This window comes from Tympanuchus pallidicinctus, unplaced genomic scaffold (genome assembly GCF_026119805.1).
Source record: "Tympanuchus pallidicinctus isolate F22 unplaced genomic scaffold, pur_lepc_1.0 scaffold3, whole genome shotgun sequence".
Taxonomy (NCBI): Eukaryota; Metazoa; Chordata; class Aves; order Galliformes; family Phasianidae; genus Tympanuchus; species Tympanuchus pallidicinctus.
The window spans coordinates 23,823,968-23,844,939 of NW_026294747.1; the positions used below are offsets into that span (position 1 = coordinate 23,823,968).

A 20,972-nucleotide genomic window follows, 5' to 3' on the forward strand; every position below is an offset into this window, starting at 1 on the left:
GGCAGGTTTCCTTTGACACGACCGCGGGCACGAAGCTGCCCGGTAGCGGAGCGGGCCGCCTGTAGCCGTGATGAGTCAGTGCGCGCTGGGGGTGTTCTCGGGAGCTCTGTGAATGGATCCGTACTCCTTCACACTACTCGATGCGTTCACCGGTCGTCTTCAAGCGTAAAATTACAGTTGCTGGCGGGGGCGATAAAAATAGATGCGTCTGCGCACGGGATCCGGCAGTGGGAGCGGAGGCAGCCGCTCTAACGAGCGGCCCACCTCAGCTCGGCTCGGCCGCTCCGTACGCGGCACCGAGGACGTGACCGTTAACGTGCGCCGAATGGAGGGCGGGGAGCGTCGGTCCCGGCGCCAGGGGCGGCCGCCGGCATGCTCTGTGGAGCAGGCCCGCTCCTCCCCGCCGAGCTGCGGCCGGAGGGCCTCAGCCCGCGGGCGCCGCCCGTTCCGCCGGGGCCGCTCCTTCCCGAGCCGCTCCTTCCCATTCCCGTAGAGGTCAAGGGAGGATTCGCCCGAGGGCGGCCCGCTCACGCGGCCCGAGCCAGTCGATCCGCGGGCGTGTGCTCTTCGCGGAGCCAATCGGAAAGGGCAGCCTCAGAGGTGGGCGGTGAGCATCCGTGACGGACGGTGCCGACTACCAATCGACGTCCAAGCCGGACGGCGGATGCCTGGGAGCGGCATCCAATAGGCTTGCTGCCGAGGGGGCGGGACGCCGTCGCCGGGAGCCGAGAGCCCCCCGCCGGGTGGCCGCGGTGAGGAGGGGAAGATGGCGGAGTGAGAGGAAGAGGCGGAGGGGCTGGGCCGGCCGCGGCCCCGCGGCCTTGGCCGCGCTCAGGTGAGTGCAGCAGGTGGACGAGGATTCCGTCGGGAGGCCGCGCCCATCCAGCCGCCCCGATCCCTCGCCGGGCCGGGCTCGGGCACCGTCGCACCGCCGCTTCCCTAGGCTCTGGGCCGGATCCGGCGCGCACCCGGGCGACTCCCGGCCCCCCGCCCCGCAGCGCGGCCTCCCCGCCGCAGCGGCCCTCAGGGGCGAGATGGGACGGCAGAGCCGCGGGCGGCGCCCCGGTGAGAAGCGACCGCCCGGTGGTCTTGGTTGGTCTCGGCAGCGGAGCCGGGCCGCGGCGGGGAGGGGAGCCGAGGCGGGCGGTTGCGCTGCCGTCCGGAGGCTCCGCGCCCTCTTGACGCGGGACGTGGTGGCTCCGGGCTAGCCGACGCCGTCGGAAAGCGGGAGCGATCCACGGAGCAAAGTAACTTCGGGACGGCGCCCATTGCGGGGTTCGAGGTGGACCGAGCGGCGCGGGTGGCAACCGCTAGGGAGGTGAAAAGGGCCTTAGACGTCGGTAAGCTGTCATTGAGATCCTCCTGCCCTTCTCTGCGTGTACGGGTCGGAAGCCGTCTCTAGCACGGGAGTGCCTTGTGTCTCATGTTTTATAATAGTTCTTTAAATCTAGTTTGTTACAGAGTTCGAAATGGCTATGTTTTCACTGTCAGGTAAAAGTAAAAAAAGATAACCCACCAAAGTGGCTAAATGACAAGTTTTAGATCCCGTGTAGACACAGAATGTCGTCTTGCATGACCTGATAATAAGAAATTTGTTTGTAGCCAATGGAATAGCTTGGAAGAAACGTTAAGTGTTATTTGGCAACCAGTTCTAAAAGCAGTAGCTACTTCTAAGACCATTTCCTAAGGAATGCTTTGTATGTGCTGCAGCATGTTTCTATCCCTTATGCTGTATCATTCTCCTAGTAACAGTAAGGGCAGCTTGTGAGCAACCCAGTGTTAAGACTGCTGCTGTATACCTGCTTAGACGTGTCTGTGTATGAATGGTTTGAAATTAAATGATTGAAATATACCAAGCGATTTGCCTTGATCATATAATGTATAAAGATAAGTTTTCTTTATACTGTAATTAGAAGAATGGTAACCTATCGGCTCTCTTCATGTGAAGCTGTACAGTTTTGAGCAGTAACGAAGTACATTTGGTTTAGTATATATTCTTAATTGCTTTGAATGCTCAAGAACTTTCAGAAGTCGTACAAAAATAAATTAGAAAAAGAAATTGCCACATTGACAGATTGCACTGCTTTACAGTCTTGCTTGTGGTGCTGTGAGCCTATGCAATATGTGCCTAGGCTGTGCATCTTACACCTCTCATTGGGATGTCAAAAATTAGGGGCTGACTAAGGCTGCACTTTCTGACCGAGTCTGTGAAGAGTCTGAAGTACCTCTTCAACACCTCCCATGTTCATCCTGTAAAACTAGAAAAGAAATGATGATTGAAAGCAGTGCTGATGGTTACCTGAATGGAAGACGCAAAGGCACAAGCAGTTTCCCTAAAATGGGATGTGCAACCAGGGATGTTTCTTTGCTTGAAAAGTAGAGAGCCATAGGACCTATCTATTCCGTCACTATGATATGTATAGAAATTGCAGCTGTGAAACAGCGTTGCCTATTTTATCTACTGCTGTAGGAAGTAGCAGTGTACCAAAAAGATAGGAAATATCCTTAGGAACCTTAGAGGAGGTGAGGGTAAATTTATTTTAAATAGGAACAGGTTACAGTGACTTAGGCTTGGAATCTAATTAACAGCTGGATGTGTGCAGTGCCTGAGATGTCCGTCCAGCAGCCAAGGGAGTGTGGCAGGAGTATGGCTTACTTCATCTGTCTAGCAGTCAGGGATCTTTTGCAGAGGACAAGGGACATCAGCTGGCAAGTTCTTATGTCCTATGGACTCCCAACGTGTTGTCTGTTCTGTACTGCTGGTGCACTCAGTGTATCCTTTTGGAGCTGACAGTGATCTGTCTCTCCACCCTGTTCCGTTCTGTGAATTGTCACTGTTTTCTCTTGCCAGATGGGATGTCTCCTGAAATTGCGGAAGGATGCACCCGAGGACCTACTAACTAAGGTGCTGATAATGCAAGCCCTTCTGAGAGCCCTGTACCTGCTCTGTGATGGTATGTATATATACATATTATGATTATGCTACTTCTTGTTTTGTAATATAAGCTTTTGTCATTATCAGCTTTCTAGTTACATTTGGCACTTTAAGCTATTGGAAAGTCCTCAATGGACATGGTATCCTAAGTGCTAATTTTGCTTTATGCATTTTCACATATCTCCATCAAATATAACTTTTGACTATTTGTCTCTGTGACCCTTTTCCATAAGCCTGTTTCTAAGTCTTCCTCATACACTTCTCAGGTTATATAGTTGTATATTCTTCATTTTAGTGTCCGTTGTACTTCTGGTGTGCTGGTTATGTCAATAGATTGACCTTTTTCCCCCCCCAGAGTTCACGGAAATTAACCTTTAGTTACAGTAGATGAAAGGAATATCAGTGGGCAATAGGTCAAAACTCTGTAAAATAGTAGTTTTGAAATGTTTAACAGGAAAGAAACTATATATATAATGCTGAGTTTTCACAGGTATTTCTTGTTCTAGATTATATGTTCAGAGTAATGTATGAAACAAGAAAAATAACTTTTTTCCCCTGCATTTCCCATAGATTTTAATTATGGAGTTGCTGCTGTCACTGTCAGTTTCACTGCCTGCTAATTTTAAATAGCCTTGATTTATATCTGGTTGCATTAGCAAGTTCTTTTGATGCTGTTGTGAACCTTCTCCCACATCCCCTATGGAAATCAGATAGAAAGCATATCAAGAAGACTGGTTAAAAACTGGGGTATCCAAAATCAGTGAACTTAAAATAAATAATCAGTATTGGGTGCGACATTATTTTTTATTTTATTTATGTCACCTGTGGCCTTTTTGTAAAAAGACTTTCTGAAGTTGTAGGTTTAGGACGAGTGAAGGAAAACCCAACTTCTCAAAGACCAATCTTGGACAATGTCTTGTTTCCATTTGCTTGATAAGTAAGCTTGGAGAATTAGATAACTGTTATTTATTAAATCAATTGTTTTGGTAATCAGTTACTACTGATTCCTCAGCCTCTTGAAGCTGCACAGTACTTGTCAAGTTCTTGTGGGGGGCTCAAATCAGGAGAGTCAGAACTGACAACAGGACGATGGTCCAAGCAGCCTGAAGCCCAGTGCTAGGGATCATCTGCTCAGTGCAGATTTTCTGGAGGTGCAGGTCTCTGCTGCCTGCAGAAGTACCGAGAGTGGCACTGTGTTGTGCAGGAGGGTGAAAGCTCAGGAATACTTTGGTGAGGCTGCCAGTAGTTTTGTGTGATCTGAGAGGTGTGTTCAGAGCAACCAACTACGCTTGTAATTGGTGGCTCAGCATCCTTGAGAAAAGGTATTTTGACTCCTTGCTGTAGTGGCTTATATTTATACAAGAGTTCCTTGCCTTACTGGAGGCTGAAATTGTTGTGTCCTCCTCAGTTCCTATGAAATTGACACATTATAGCTTACTATAAACTGTTGCTTATTTTCAAAATATATACAGTGAATTAATTTGAGCATTGGTGTATACTTAATTCTCCAGATATAATGAGATTAATATGGGCTGTGACCAGCAAAGCAGATTCCAGGGAAAAGGTAAATCAGTACTGCTTATACTGCGTTCTATGGAAGGAATTACACACATGGTTTTACTTCAGGAAGGAGAATGGTTTCTGGACCAAAGCATTCCAGGCATGTTTTGGGCATGTGCTTCCCACTCCATCCTGTTAAAGTTACCCATCCTGGGTATTCCGTACTTAGCTCTGACTCACTTAACCGTCCTTTCCCTCACACTGAAAGAAGGCGGTAGCAGTGATCATCTGAAAAGCAACCTCGTGTTTAATGTAAAAGGCCTCAAAGTGTTAACTAGTTCCTTGAAGACGTAGATGATCTTCTGTGTCTTGTGCAAATAATAATCTGTTATCTGAATAGCTTCCTAGATGTAAATTTCATTTAATTTTTCATCTCTCTCTCTAGATTCTCTGAAGAGAATGTTGTGTTGAAAAATAGTGGTGAGTGAACCAAAAGATTATGTAGGTACTAAATATAAAATACTAAACTTACCAGGTTTTTTGTTCCTTTCCTTCTTTCTCTACCTTCCCTTCTTTCCCCTTTTTTCTTTCTTTCCCTTACTGAATGCATCAGTTAGTGAGATTTTAAGAAAAAACTTAGAATCCTTTTAGAGAACTGGAATTTTGTCTCAGCGCAGATTTCAACTTGGGCTTTGCTTGTAATAAACCTTGATTTAACTGTGTATATGCAAACAGAAATAAATGCTTTGGAAGTTATTAAGTACCTGATCCATGTTGTCATTTTACTCTTCTGAGACAGCAACCGTGTCATTCCATTATCTTAGAGTAGTTATCTTAAAGGTAGATTTGTTAAACAGAAGGATTGGAAGAACAGTAATGTAACCAAATGTCAATTATCAAGTAAAAGAAAGCGAATTCAAAATGTCTGAGTGTGACAATCAACTTCTAGAATTTTGATTTGTTTATTTTTCCCTGTAAATGAAGTAGGCATATTCTGGTAGTTAAGGTATATAACAGACTGTTAGATTCCATTCTCAGCTTAGCTATAAATCTTTGGCGTGTTTTTTGCATCTCTGCAGGTCTGTTTTTCCTCACCTTCATGATAAGAATAAGACTTTCCCATCAGTTGTGGGCATGGATACTCAAGCTCATGATCCGCTGAAATATTTGCGTGCCTCATGAAGAAGGTGAAAGGTGATGGCGGTGTGCTGTATTGCCATTTTCATGGCCTACTCACTACTTCTAATATAGGAGTTGAAAATTATTACCTGAAGATTGTTTCTGAACAACTAAAGGAGTAAGGTAATTAGAGTAATATGAGAAAGGCACACAAGGACAGATCGGGGAAAACGAGGGGTGGGAAAAGTTAGAAAACGTGATGTATCCTCATGCTCTTATATTTGAGAAAGAAACTAGAGAGAAAAAACGCTTCCTTTTTCACATCTCTCATTGTTGAATAGGAGAATGCAGGACTGTACTCATGTTACCTTCTAATCCAGGCTGACGTCAACCTTAAAGGAAAAAACAAACATATTTTAACAGCTTCTGTGACTAGGTAATTCTGGGTGTGTCACTGACGAAAGGCCAGGAGATCAGTGACAAGATGGCAGTTGGCGAACTCTGTCTACGCTGTGGACAAGTGTGGAGAAAATGAGTAAAAAAAAAAAAAACCAACCACCTGATCTGTGATTTTACAGCTGTCATAAGTGCTTTTTTTTTTTCTGCTACAGCACTGGCAGTTTTGTCATTAATTAGGTAACACTTTAGAGTGTCTCTTTGAATTGGGACCTGCTATAGCAAACTTTATTCTCTCTGTGTGCATTCCAGTACTATCTCAACATTGTCATAGCATATGTCAGAGCCACAGTTGAGAAGTCTCGTAGCTTTTTAACATTGGTGTACTTTCGGATGCACTGCTTCTGAGTAAGTGTGTAGTTCAGTATTTCTATAGTCTATCATTAGCCAGTTTATGGACATCCAAATGAGGTATATAAGATCTTATAGAACAAGGGATAATTGCAGTCTGAATCCAACTATTTTTGTCCATTAGAAAAAAAAAAATAATGAACCAGCGACTGTGTTAATGTGAAGTACGTTTTATTCTGTTTCCTAAACTACCTTTCTTCCTTCTCATTTTGGAATTCCAGATCCTCTCCTAACATTTAAGATGATTGTCCTTTTGCTTGCTCACAGGCTGTTTCTGTTCTAGTGAACAAAACCCTGTCCTTCACTTTCATGGAGCTGGATGAACAAAGATCTCTTCCCTTCTTGTGTCAGCCATCTCACCCAACATTTGATTCCTGAGATTACATCTCCTACGGAAGGAACCTACTGCTTCATCAGAACTCAAAAGCAAAGTAACAGAAGTCAGCATTAGTTTACCTGAAGAAATGTCTTCAGTGCCAGCTCTTCATTTGGCTATCTGCACTTTGTTTTAAAATAAGAAAAAACTTTGCAATCAGATGCAAGTGGAAGCTGGTGTTTTTCACTGATATCTTCCTCATTTTCAGAAGATTAAGTTCTTCACTGTGTCATATTGAAATTCCTGACATATAAAGTATCTGCATGCATTGCCATGTATGCAGAGAGAAACCAGGACATACTTTCTGCTCTGTTACGAGGAAGAAACTTGCCAAGCAACTGGAGAAGTTCCACACATAACAGGTATTTTGTAGTTCAGGATCCTGGCTTGACTCTGTAGATAAATGTCTTGATGTTAACTCACACAAAGCAGCTAATGCATAGGAACAAGTGCAGAATCACCTTGTCTGTAGTGTGTAACAGCATCATCCCAATCTGTGATCAAAATGTATATTTGCGTGTGTAAACCCACATAAGTTCTGGCTATGAAGAACTTTGAGCAGAAGGAGAAATTACTCTGCACCACTTCATTTTTAGCAAAGAAAAATGAAGCTTTAAGGACCTCTAGGGTTACAAGATAATGATTAAGTTCGCATTAATCATTCCCTCCTTTGGGCTTTTTATGGATCCTTAGCAGCAAAAGGAACAAAACCATTCTACAGTTGAAAAGATGTGACAGAACTTCTTTATTAAAGAAATTAACTTCTGATGAGATGGAAGAGACCCAAGGTATAAAGCTGCAGCTTACCCCCTGGGCTTCCATGACACAGATTCAGCTTTTTCATATTGCTGATGGAATCAAATTCTTAATTCTGTTGCGACTGAGAACTGAGACGGCTTGTGTGTTTCCATCGTCTAGGCCCAGAATGAGCTCAGCCACGTGAGAGGTACGAGTTGAGAGATAGCAGAAATGCGTAGAGTGGGCCTTTTTCTGGTTCCTCTTATTCCTTCCCAAATTAAGGCGCTATCTGTTGTTCTTATGTTTACACTGGGTTCTCTGTCTCCATTGTTTGTGATGAAATAAGATATTTTCAATCATTTTGAGGTGGGATCTTATACTGTTCACACGCTCCTTGTTGTGTTATTGGATATGGCAAGTAAGATTTCTTGGCAAAAAATAATCTCCATTTCAAGTCTGGATTTCTTAGTGCACCTTAATCCAAACATTACAAAATATGATTTAGCTTAAAATATTTTTAAATCTTGATCAAATAAGGGGTATAGGCTCTAGTGCTATGTTTTGGGGAATAATAGCATGGTTGGGTGGGGTGTTTTGTTTTGTCTTTTGTTTCAGAAGACTACTGGAGAGAGCCAGACGGACTGAAAATGGCTGGAAAAGCCAACAATTGAAATCTTTCTTAAACCTTACTGATAAATTGCAAGGGTGGCGTTCTGAAACATAAAATGTGGTGAAATTTTATGGGGACCAAGTTTCCATGGCAGAGGAAGGACAGATGTTGGTACTGATCCTGTTCCTCAGAGTAAGGTTAGATCTGTGTTTAGACTTGCATTGTAACAGTAAGATTTAGTGAAAGCCCTTCCCGTTTTTTTGGGTCTGATACGTGGAAACATGTAAGCTAAGCAGGGTGGTTAAGACACTGCGTATCAAAATTATGCCCACTGTAATGAGCAGAGGTGCACTTAAATTATATGCAACATTGTGATAAGCTGTGTTCCTTTTATTAGTTTAGATGAGTTACATTAATCCAGTTGAGGCAACCACCAACTTGGTCTGATTTCTTTTAAGAATATAGGATTTCTTTGTTGAATGTGATCTGAATTTTCTGGTACCAGATGCATCTAGAAAAGCACATTTTTCATTTAGAACCTTCTTACGTTGAAACCAATAGGAAACATCTACCATAGTAGATGTCTGTAGAAGCAGGATCCATCTCTAACTGATGGAAAATACTGTTAATATCTTAGGATTATGTGTTGAAAAGTGTCTGGTATAAAAATCATCTGATTCTGAATCTTGGTTTTTTTACTTCTTCTTGCCCATACTCATCCTTCTAACATTAGAGCTAGCAGTAGATTCTCGCAGAGCTTGATAACAAAATACTGGGGGACAGGAATGAAATTTTTTCTTCTGTGGGTATGAACAAAACCATAAAGATCTTTCTGACTAGAGAGTAGACGCTTTCAGCCCTTTCCACTTCTGTAAGAATAACCCTCAACGTTTTGGAACCCTGCGTTGTAACAAAAAAAAAAATAGAACTGACTTCTAACCCTGGCAATGGAACAATGTTAGTTTTCAAGTTGTAGCTTAGAACATAATATTTTTAGTGGGGCTAAAGATCTGTGGCTTTCTCAGAAGTAATACTCCAATAATGTGTGCCCAGAAGACCCCACTGCCATACCTTTCCAGCGGCCTCTTATAAAACCGCTGTTAGGAAATGCTGCCTCAACATACTTACTTTTTCTTGCTCCACTTTTTCTCTGTGTTGGTTGGAAATCTTCCTGTGTGAAAGATTACAGAAACAAGGGGCATGTGCAATAGATCATATATATATATACATATATATATTTTAATACTTGTGGACAAAATGATGTTACAAGTTGTTTGAAAACAACAAAATCACCAATGTCTTCCATTTTGAGATGTGTATAGTTCCATAAGCATTAGTGCTTTGTAGCAAACTGTAGTGCCATGTTAGGATCAGTGCATGAGCCTAGTAGTATTTTTACAATTTCAGAGTGACAAATTTATTAATAAACCGTGATGATAATGTAATTAACAATAGAAAGGATACAGTAGAAATATCACAAACATGGTCTAAGTATGCAGTATCCTCCCTTTGACAATGCTATCGTTAGAAATGGGCTTCATAGAATCATCGTTAGTGTTTTGTTTTCAGTGTATCTTTGTAAACTAGTGTACGTAAGCATCCAAAGTTCTCATCTCTGTCACAGGTTATCCTTTTCTTTTTTAGTCTCTGTTGAAGGTGTTTTCTTCTTCTGAGCAGCATTTTCAGTTTTAGTATAACCCATCATATGATATTATCAGGATTATGAATATGTTGAAGAGTTAGCGTACATTTTTTGCACCTCTCTGCTACCTTAATATTACTTGCAAAATCTGTTAAGTTAAAAACATACATATATTTCGAATCTGATTATGTAATTACAATAAACAATACATTACTCTCATTTAGTTGCTGGTAGCAAAATGCTATCTGCCAATTTTACATAGAAGACTTAAACAATTTGTGCAATAATGGATAGGTTTGTTGGTTGTTTTTTTTTCTTTTCTGAAGTCCTATTGAATCTTTTAACACCTTTGGTGGATCCTGCGTTTACACACATCTTAATAAGAGAGAATGTAGTAGGGTTAAGGGCTGTTGAAAATCAACATTGCAGCCTGTATCTGTTCAGCAGGCAATATTTAGCCTATGGATCGTAGATTCCCCACCTATTGAGGATTCAGTATCTCGTATTTTGGGTAACTCCCAGCATTGCTTTCCAGCTCTAATCTCAATTTTAATAACTTACATTTCTCCCTCTGTTTTTTTCAGAAGGAAAACTTAGACCCGGGGAAGTTGAACTGATTTAGCACTCAGTGGGCAGCTTGGGCTGGTCGGATAAGAGACTGGTATGATTCCTGAGGTGTGTAGTGCTCTGTGGATGGCATCCTCTGATTTCCTAGGAAAAAAATCTTTTATTTGGTGCCAGTGTTGCTCTTCACACACTTCTCTCTTTACGAGAACAAAATTCTCTTGTTGGTTTAGAGAGGATACTGCATCTTATTTTTCCTGAGACCTGCCTGTAAATGGCCATTAGGAGGGGGGATGGAATGGGTGGCTCGGTTTTGTAATTTTAATAGGATATATCTCTAAAGTAATCAATCAAGTAGCATGTTCTTTGATGCAAAACCAGTAATCCTTGCAGAGTTAGTGTAGATAACAACGTCCCCCTGTCTCTCTGCATCCAATGCTTTGCCAGGAAAATTGGGTTGTTGGGCCATTTACAGCAGAGTTCTGGGGGACTTGTGCTCATTTAGGTTCAATTCTGAACAGAAGTAGTTGTACCATTGAATAAAGTAGTTTAGTGCTTGGGAGAATCAATTGAAAAAAATACCTCTGAAACTGGAATGCAAAATAGCACAGTACGTAGGGGGAAGAATCCCTGATGCAAACAAAGCCATAAGATGATTTAATAAGAAAATAGAACTTTAGTAGCAATAACTGTTTTGCATGTGATAGTAAATAACTTGCATTAGCAAGGCTGTACAGTAGAGTAGGTGGGTAATAACCAAATAAGTTTGTGGCGCTCTGTGCTGCAGGGAGTTGGGTGAAAAGTCTCTTTTCCTAAGATGGGTGAATTCCTCTTAGTGTTCCTCTCATTGGAGGGAATTTGGCACTTGAATTCTTAGTTCATTAACCTTGTACTACTGTTGAGCTGTGTCACGTATCTGAAGCACTGTCAGTGGGTGCTGGGAAAAAGCAGGCAGTTTTTTCTGAAATATCTTTTCAGATAGCTGAAGTTTCCCTGTTTCTTTTTCATTTTTCGTAGTCCAGTGCTTGCTCAGCCTCTGAAGGGAAACTAGACCCTTCCAAAACTGGACTGTGGAAAGAAACTTTCTGAAATTAGAATTTTATTGTAGGTACTTCTTTGTTTAAAAAGACCGATCTTTATATGAATGACAGGTCTTAAAAAATAAAATAAAATAGACAGTATTTGTATACTCCAAAGGAGATTTTCAGGATTCTAAAAATGTTACTGTACAGCAAACATAATTTTAGACTTGCTAAACATTCAGTTTCAGACCATTGGTTACTGTTAGTGTTTGAAGTCTAGCCAAGGCAAGCACTGTGAAGCCTCTGGTTACAGAAAGGGATATTGATCTACAGCTGTAGCCTCTGCACCCAGCAAAGCATTTGCTGTCGAAGTGTTACATAAAGGAGCCACAGGAGTTCTAAAGCATCCATAGCTGACTGTGATTTCAGTGCAGGTACAGAAGTGTGTGGAGACTATATGGCCCACAGATGGTACTGTGTTCTGAACAGAATTACTGCATCAGAAGCTTAGATCTGGCTGGCTAGATTTATTCTAGAAAGCTGAAGTAATTTGGAATGCAGTTTCCAGCTGGAGGGAGGCATTGAATGTTCTGAGGTGACCTAGAATGAAGCCTTTTGGCTCTTCATAAGTTGATAGTGGGATTGTTAAGGGCTGTGAGCATTTTTACAGTATGAAGTAACCAAGATAAGCATAAACATGTCTAAATTGGTTCATGTGTAATGAGTATGAAAAGATAACTGATCTGGGAAGTTAAAATCAGCTTAAATTCCAGCTATTGAATTATTGATAACATTGGAAGCTTTGTGATCCAACTGCATTAAATAAATTACTAATTGCTTGTGATTGGCAAGTACATTTACATAGCAGCAAATTAACAATGAAAACATGGTCATGTTTAGGCTTCAGAAGTGTGAACTTTGTGATGGAATAGAAATTGTCAAGGTCTCATTAACTTAGAGAAGGGGAGGGAATCAAGACTTGTAGCTAGGCAAGCTATCTGCATATTCTTCTCAGTTCAGGCTTCAGTGTATACTATCCTGGATATCAATCTTCACAGCTGCAAAGGAAATTCCATTGCCTTTCAATTGTGTTATGGCATGACTTTTGTTCCAAACTGAACTCCTTGGCTTCACTGCTTCTAAAACTAAGTAGCAGTGTTATATGCTACAACACTGTGAGTTATCAAAAGTGTAGTGACCACCACTGAGGTTGTTCTTGACACCACCCACTTAGCAGTAGCAACCCCAAAAGCTACATATAAGTACAGTCCCTTGCCCAGTGATGCTGCTGCAGTAAGTCTAGCCAGTACTTGTGCTGGGAGCTGCAACCTGACAGATTGCAACCTCTGCAGCTGAGCATAGTTGTCAAATGTAGGGCAAAAATAAAAGGCTTGCAAAGGCTACTTGATGGTGAGTGAGAACAAACTGTAGTGTGCTTTAGGGCACTAATGTGTTATACAAGGGTTACGTTAACAAAGGTTGGCAGTATGTTTTTGAGCAGAAAATGGAAAAGTGTGGAAGAGGAATGTTTTTTGATGGATAACCAGTCTTAGAAATAATGGCTTCTCTAGTAAGCAGTCTGGGCTTCCTTCAGAGCTTCATCCAGCTTGCTGTTCGGGTACAGAGCTGCATAATGGCAGTTCAAGTTAGATTCCATTGCTTTTCTTTTAGTGAACAATCCAGCATATTGCCCCTGTAGCACTTTGATTGGCACACAAAAGCCAGCAGTCTAACCAGGGTGTCTCATTTAACAGTGCAGAACACTACCATAATTTGTTCCCTTTCATTCTGCTCTGCACTTTCTCCTGAGTTTTGAGAAAGTGTAGGTGTACTTGACATAAGCAAGGAGTGTGTTTCTGTCTCTGAGCCTACGTACCAGGTTGTAATGTAGACAGATTTCCCTAGGCTTTACAACATGTGAGGTTAAAGATAAAAGGTGGCTTACTGTTTAGCGTGTCCCGTGTAAGTCTTGTCTGCTTCTCTCCTCTTCCCCTCCAAATGAGCACGTTTGCAGGTCAAATAAAAGGTGTCTGGTTTGTGATGCCTTAGGCACGAAGAACTGCATGGAGAAACTGAAGGAAAATGGCACAGGCCCACAAACCAAATCTTAGAGCTAGTATTCTAATTATGCATGATTCACAATGTTTAGTGTAATGTAGTTATTACCAGTAAATTGAGATATGCATTTATACATAATGAAGCAATAGGAAATTATATACCAATAGCTTGAACTTCCTGCTTTGATTCTCAAATTTTGGGATTGTTTTGTTTTTGTTCTTAGAGAATGTGCTGCCTCTGTAGAGAAGGGGGCAGAATGTATAGATAGGGTCAGAAGCATGGCACCAAAACTGTAAATCAGGAACCAGGATCAGCAGAACTCGCCTTCATAACCTCTTGTCTGGTTCATATTAGTGCCCTGAGCATGTAAAAAGCAGGGCATGAACTAAGCATGTTTAGGGGCGAGATGAGGTTTCTCACCTGCTGCAGCTGTAGCAAAGAAAAGGGTGCAGAGTTTCTTACATGGTGCAGGGAGGAGCAACTGGTGGAAAAAAAGAAAAAACAGTAACAGAAACAACAGACTCAAAATGAGTGTAGCGTTTGCCAGACAGTAGGTAATAAGCTTGTCTGTGGTGAGAGAACTTATTTGGAGAAGACTGAAATTAATAAGCACAGTACATATATTTCAGGTGTTGAATAGCTTTTTAATAGACAGTATTTTCAGGTAACTCTCTAGCCACATAGGCAGCTGTACTGAAGCATACTGGTACCAGCCAGCAATAATGGCATCTGCAGGAATGAACCTGAAAATACTGGTAATCTTGTATATTTTTTAAGTTCTTTGAAAAGGAGATTTTTAAAAACAGAAAATGAGATTTGATCACTGAAGGTCTTTATCTTCTGCAACACGGGTTGCAATATAATATTTTTTCTTTATTTCACTTATTAAGTAAAAGGGAACTTGGGTGCCATCTTTCTGTAAACTTTTATTCTGCTTTCAGTAATATTTCCCAAGTCCTTTAGTGAATAATGCAGTGGATTTCTGCTGGTGGTTTGAAAATAACACAGCACAGCGGATGTCACCAACGCTTTTGCTATTTTCAAGTAGAATACTGGCGTGTTACTGCAGAATTCCATACTTCTGGCTTAGCTTAATTTTGCAGGTGGGCTTAACTTGTGCAGAAAACTTCTCCATGTACAGAGGCTCGGTCCTCTTTCTTAAGCAGAAAGAGGTGGTGTCTTGGAGGAAGGAATTGTGTCAAGTTAACTCCTGTTCATACTTTGTAGCCAACCATCCATAAAGCACCCTGATTTGGGTTTACAATGGGGCCATGTTTTTGTCACGAATGCTTTCTAGATATACAAGAATTGCCAAATAAATATAGGAATATTGTAAGAGAAGATTTAACTATTTTACTGTACAAAGTTAGATGAAATGAAATCCTTTGAGCCGACTTCTTCAAGAAAAAATGGAATTGGTGAAACAAGTTTAGCCCAGCAGTTAATTGTGGCCACCTAATGCTGAGTTGGGTTTTTGTTTTGTTTTGGTTTTTTTTTTTTTTTTTTTTGAACATTTCATGTGGTTTTGAACACTGTTATGTATGTTTTCTTTTGTGTAATGAGCAAACACTTGAATCCATTGTTCACGCTTATCCTCTCCAATATAAAACCTGGGGAGTAAGCTACTTTAGGACTTCAGTAAAGACATCTTCTTTTTGAGAAATGTGATCTAATGGCAAAGGAGAGGTGTTTATAGATTGTTAAAAATAAGCTGAATACTTAGAAACCAGGTTAGAGAAGACTTCTTATACTGAACTTCTGATGGCATTACTCACACGGGTTAGTGGAGAGAATTACTGGTATCACTAGGATCTGTGTACTTGCATTGCACGTGTTTTACATGGTAACAGTAAAAGAATGTTTCCCTGCAAATTCTGATGTTTTTTCCAAAAGGCAGCTTGCTTTTATATCTATGCATCTTTGAGGATTTCAAGATAAGATTTTATTCTTTTGACGCTGTAAAGAGGAACTGTTTAAAAATGAACTTGGAAACTCTGCACCTGTATACAAATTTTTTTAGCAATAAAGCAGCACAGGCTGAGAATGCACGAAGACTTGATGTGTCATTTGTTCAAAAGACAGATTAACCAAGTTGCAATACACTGCATCTTCAGTCAGGTGCTTCTTGCACTTCTGAAACATTGCTGTACCTTTGTCAGTGCTTAACAATTTGAGATAAACACCCATTTGCTGTATGGCTGCTTTGGATCCAGCTGTTTCAGCAGATTTCTGTCACAAGAGGCTCTCCAGCTTCCAGGAATGCAACCCAAGAATAATTGTCACTCTATTGCAACTTAATTTAAGATGGGCAAGTTACCAATAAAAGCTTCAAAGGTTGTTTTAGACAGTAGCAGAGAGCTTGGGATGCTTGTAAAGTGGCTTGCCTACAAGGACTAATTCTCTGGAAACTGTTTCTCATGCATGTGGAGTGTTTATTTTGGTGACTGAAACTTTTCAACAATTCCTTCAGTCAATATTTCACAACCTGTAGGTAGGCACAACTTTCCTTGCAACTGCTGCTAGAAGCAATTTTGGGAAGCTCTATAAGACAGCAGTAAGACACCACTTCCTGAGGACTGTGTTGAAGAAGCCATGGCTACTAACACTGCTGTAAACTTTCCAAAACTTCTCAGAGATTGCTAACTCTTATGTTAGCTTATAAAACACTAATTGTATGATTGTTGCTTCAGTAACTCACTTCACCTTAATTTGTTTCATTTTCTGCTTGCTTTTCTTTATAGGTTCCAGAGAAGATAACAGCCAGTTAGCTCATTTAGGAATAAAGACAGCTGTGGCCTGACCATGAGACTTGCTTTTCAAGCAAATATTTCTGAGCCAGCCTGGCCCTGGCTACACATCTCAAGATACCTAGCTAGAGATTTGGTTGCACACTGTAAAACTGTATAGTCATTCATTAACTGTAGATTCCAGCAGAATTTGAGCCTGGGACAGGGTGAAATTGAAAGCTGAATCTTTCAGGAAGAAAAGTTCAAACATCACTTAAACTGGAGCCTTAGGTTTAAATTACTGTCTTAGTAAATGTTTGCTGCAGACTGCTGACAATACAGTTGCATTTTATTTCTTTAAATTAAGGTGGTTTGCTTTTCAAAACAGGTTTTACTTAAACTGTACTGCTGTGAGTGCCAGCAGATCAGTTGGGCAGTAGTCAGTGCCAGGAAAAAACATCTTTTGACAAGTAGGCACAAAGTTCCACACGATGACACAGTAGAGCTGAAGTCTTTCCAGTTCAAAAGATCAGCCAAATGCAGTTTAAAAGTGAGCTTACAACTCGCATGATACTAACAAGGTCTGTATAATACCTATTTGTGAATCCCATCATTTTTATTTAAAAAAACACATTGTAAAGATAATATATAAAAATGTAACCAACAGCTGCATTTTTTTTTCTCTTAGGGGTGGATTCTTAGCTAAATGAAGCAAGAGAACTTAATACTATTTATATTATACGTAGTACAAATGTAAAGCTTTATGACAAGAAAAAAGTCAACGCAAAAAAAAAAGCAAACAGAAGGGCAGAAGTGAGTAGTCCCATTATCAATCATGTTTCTGAGACTGATGCAACAACAAATAACTGCCACTTAGAAGTAATGCAAAGGTGAAGTTACATAATGGAAAACACCTGAGATGGGAAGGGTGTTTGCACAGGGTGTGTTTAGTGACAGAACTCCAGTCAAAGAGCAGCAGTTCTTCAAATGTAATTTAGGTAAAGAAGTCTTTAAAAAAATTATTTGTTTTTAATAATGAAGCAGTCAAATATAACTCCAGACTTTACGTGAGTATAAAGTGACAGCTGTTGAGAACAACAGCTCTCCAGTTAAGGGTTCAGGCTAGAGCATACACTGAAAGAAACATTTATCGTTATAGGCGGTGAAGCAGATTTTAAGAGTGAGTAACACTGCCTTCAGGTGTTTCAATAGCCCAAATTTAGCTGTCATTGAAAAGTACTGCATTTGTGCACTTAAAGAAGTTGTAAAACATGGATAATAACCATTTCTATAGCTCACAGTTGAGGAATTTAATAGAGATCTGCTTCCTTCCCAGCAGAACAGCTCTTAACAAGGCTGTGTTATTACTTGATCAGAACAGACTAAGACCATCCAGAAGTCTTAATAAAAGAGTCAAATTTATTGAAGGCAGCTGCTCACAGCGTAAGATTCATGGAGCACACAGAACTTGATCCATGCAGCCATGTGACTGCATTTCCAGGTGACTTTGGAAGAAACAAGCATTGTACCTTGATTTGAAATCTGTAACCTGTTAGCTGTAATCTGTTAGCTTTGCACCATATAGAGTCACCAAGCACTGCTGTGCAGCTTCTGGGAAATGCTAACTTGTTCCTTTTGCAGGCCACATATACAAGCAGATTCTTTCAAACAATTCATTGGGAGGCTATTCAGAAGTCTCACATACCAGATGTAGCTAATGAATCACCTGACAGCTAGCTGCCATGAATATTCTATATATATGAAAAGATACAACAAAACTTTAGAACTCCTTAAGAACCTTTAAATTACAACGCTTCCTCTCAGTTATTGTTATGATAGTGTGTCTGGTAGGGTTCTATAGCCCTGATTTTATTGTTGCAAAAAGTATTCTACCTCTTTGAAGTCATTATGGAGAATCACAACCAAAGTTCAGTCTTAGAGAATTATATGCTGCACAAGTAAATCGTTCATGCTAGATGATGAAACTTAGCAGAGCTGCAGAAACGACTCCAGTAGTTCCTCAAAATGGCATAATATTTCTTGGTATCGACTATTGCATATCCTGGCATTAGGACAATTCCATGTGATGCAGAGCTTTGTTTTCTGCCACATTATTTTGTTTCAGTTGCTCCACCTTCTTCATCAGCAATTCGATGCGCATGTGTGTCATCACAAGGCTTTCTTTCAGCTAGAAAAAAAAGAAGAAAAAAGAGAGATGGGAGTTGTAAGATTAGAGAAAACTGTTCTGGATGTTTAATGTTCAATGATATGCATCCCACTTTCAGCAGCTAAAGCACAGGTGACTTTCAAAATGCAAAATGATGCTGGACTTTATGTTCTATGTCTAGAAAAGCCAAAACTAACCAGGACTCAAATCAGAAACCTGTGCTAGAAAAAAATGATTGTGGGCCAGCACAATTAGTGTGTCAGAGATGCACGGAAATGTTGCACTTGAAGAGCTGCTGAAGCGTTGCTGTGATCAGGGCAGTATTTTCTAGTTAACTCATTACATGTTTTTTTACATAGACTATGATTCTGCTTTACAAAATCTGGAGATGGCATCATCATCAGTTTAGGACAACCCTTCAAAAATTTCTAGAGTTTGGGGCTTAAGTTAACACATGAAAAGTACTGTAGGCAAGATATATCTTTATAGCTTTTATCTTATCTTTACATCTTTTAAGATATATCTTTAAGATACATTTTAAAAAGCAAACACTAGAGTCCAACACTCGCTCTAATCAACATACAACTTTTCCAAAATCCCTCAACGCGTGTTTGCAATGAAGCACTCATACTTTTACCTCAGAATGATCTATTTCAGCTTCAGGGAAACTTAAGCCTGGATGACATTTGTGCTTTTTAGTGTCAGTTCCCATATAAAAATAATGGAATCCCTTTTAATTTGACAAATCTGTATACGTGTTTTTTATTCTTCAACAGTGACTTTTCAGTTCTAGGAACAACACAGCTAGCAATATTTAGGGAAAGTTTTATTTAAAAAGGATTTTCTGTTTTGCTTTCAATACGCAGAGAAGTACGTACCCTTCCCTCTTGACAACATTTGGGTAGCAAAATTACACATACACATTCACTAAAAAAAGAAAAACCATGCTTTTGTCAGAAAATTAGCTAGAACTTGATATGTGTTACAGATAAAATAATATTATTAAGTTTTTTAGTTAGCCAAAAATACTGGTATCAAAAAGTATTTCTTGCTATTTTCATACAAAGTCATGCGGAAACCTTACTTTCTCTATTTGATCCTTTAGGGTCACAGCAGGAAATTTCACCTTAGAAGCTTCTATTATCATTTTGCTTTTTAAGAGATAACTGGAAAACAAATGGGGAATGGGAAAAACAAGAAAAACAGTTGAAAACAAGTAGTTGCATTCATTTAGACAGACTATTTGAGCTGATTTTAAAGCGGATAAAACTCTTCCCTAAAGTACTTCCCTAAAGTACCTAGATAATGAAAATACTAAAAACCATAACACATTTACTTCCAAATCATAAAATCCCCTCAGTACCAGCTAGTGAGGCACTGGAACAGGTTGCCCAGAGCTGAAGTAGGTGCCCTGATCCTGGAGACATTCAAGATCAGGCTGGACCAGGCTCTGAGCACCCTGCTCTAGCTGTAGGTGTCCCTGTTCATAGCAGGGGAGTTGGACTAGATGACGAGAAGGCCTGTAAAGGCCCTTTCCAACTCAAACAATTCTGTGATTCTATAATCAGGTCCATCTATCGCAGACCTGTTTTATCTCTGACATTAGTTAGGTGGGTCTGGAACTGAAGGAGATCTCAGTACCGCAAATAGCTGAATTTAAACTTTGATGTGAAGAGACTCAGAAAGTATAAGGTAAATCGAATGGAATCATGACGACACAAAGTGAGAACAGAATATTAAAATCCCAGTGACGCTCTCAATAAAGCAGCCTTTGTTAGGTGCGTGTTAGCTGTATTCGTGCTGGAATAAGTTGCAAATTGCCATGAAATCCCTGACCGTCAAAACACTGGGCAGAGCACCCACCAGAAGATGCTTTTCTTGAAGAAACAGAAGAAGCCTCGGAGATGGGTCAGGTCTCTGAAGGCAGAATAGAGAACAAAGCCCACAACTGTACCACACGACTGACAAGACAACGTGTTGTAAGCACTAAAAGGAAAAGCAGAGCAATTCTATTATTAAATAAAAGCTTCTGAAACCATAGATACAGCTTCTCACTTGTCAAGAGGACACAGATTAAGCGTAGATTCAAACAGGCGTGGAAAACCTCTGTAATAATCAAAGTTGAAAGGAGAGATTAAATCCACAGCGCATCGCACGGAACGCTTTAGGCTCTGAGACTCCAAAGTGACGTAAGGGCGCTGCTACGCACCATCCCGTCAGGGCTCCCTCCAGGCCGACCATCAGCTCCTCCTCGCACAGCACGTTGCTGGTGACTCCTGAGGAGAGAGGAGAAGCGCGTGGAGAAGCAGCGTGCGGAGGCGGAACCAGCCCCAGCCCGGCCCGCAGCACTGACTGAGGCAGACGACGAGGCCGAGGCGCTGCTCCTCCAGCGCGCACAGATGCAGCGAGTCGCCCAGCACCGCCCAGCACCCGCGGCACTGGAACACGGCGCAGTCCTCCGCTCGCAGCTCGCAGCACTGCGGCACCTCTGAAGCCGAAGCGGGAGCAGGAGCCGGAGGAGGCTCGGAGGAGAGCGGCCGCTCCACCACGATCGTGCCGCGGATCTGCGGCTCTTCGAAGAATCGTCGCAGCTGCCTCCGCACCGCCATCTCCTCCCGTCCGGCGCTGAAGCGCACCGCCCGCCTCCTCGGCCTCGCCATGGGAGCGCTGTTACTGGGCAATAGCGACGTCAATTCTCGCAGCACGGG

General features: G+C 41.2%; 1 protein-coding gene and 1 long non-coding RNA gene across 3 annotated transcripts; one reads left to right on the plus strand and one right to left on the minus strand.

Annotated features, from left to right (window-relative positions):
- The first annotated feature begins 692 nt into the window (after positions 1 to 692).
- Positions 693 to 15,419, plus strand: LOC128087067 (uncharacterized). Its single transcript, XR_008209643.1, has 5 exons — positions 693 to 835; positions 2,852 to 2,954; positions 4,881 to 4,915; positions 5,515 to 5,737; positions 6,629 to 15,419. It is a non-coding gene; the product is annotated as an uncharacterized LOC128087067 (long non-coding RNA).
- Positions 15,420 to 17,496: 2,077 nt separating this feature from the next.
- Positions 17,497 to 20,943, minus strand: OIP5 (Opa interacting protein 5). 2 transcript variants are annotated; one of them, XM_052696297.1, is made up of 5 exons: positions 20,618 to 20,939; positions 20,474 to 20,540; positions 20,128 to 20,250; positions 19,349 to 19,430; positions 17,497 to 18,285 (listed from the first exon to the last, which is right to left on the minus strand). In XM_052696297.1, the coding sequence occupies exons 1-5, from the start codon at positions 20,922 to 20,924 to the stop codon at positions 18,166 to 18,168; spliced, it is 699 nt and encodes a 232-aa protein (XP_052552257.1). In that variant the 5' UTR covers positions 20,925 to 20,939; the 3' UTR covers positions 17,497 to 18,165. The 2 variants fall into 2 exon arrangements, with proteins under 2 accessions (XP_052552257.1, XP_052552258.1); XM_052696298.1 differs by lacking the exon at positions 20,128 to 20,250 and having other exon boundaries at positions 20,618 to 20,943.
- Positions 20,944 to 20,972: the final 29 nt, after the last annotated feature.

Bases quoted from the DNA above. Each gene is read 5' to 3' on its own strand.
- OIP5 (XM_052696297.1), bottom strand. From the start codon at position 20,924: ATGGCGAGGCCGAGGAGGCGGGCGGTGCGCTTCAGCGCCGGACGGGAG. The intron at 20,251-20,473 runs GTGCGTAGCAGC...TTTTCCTTTTAG, and splicing joins GAGGGAGCCCTGACGGGATG to TGCTTACAACACGTTGTCTT. The intron at 19,431-20,127 runs GTGGGTGCTCTG...TTTGTTTTCCAG, and splicing joins TTCAAGAAAAGCATCTTCTG to TTATCTCTTAAAAAGCAAAA.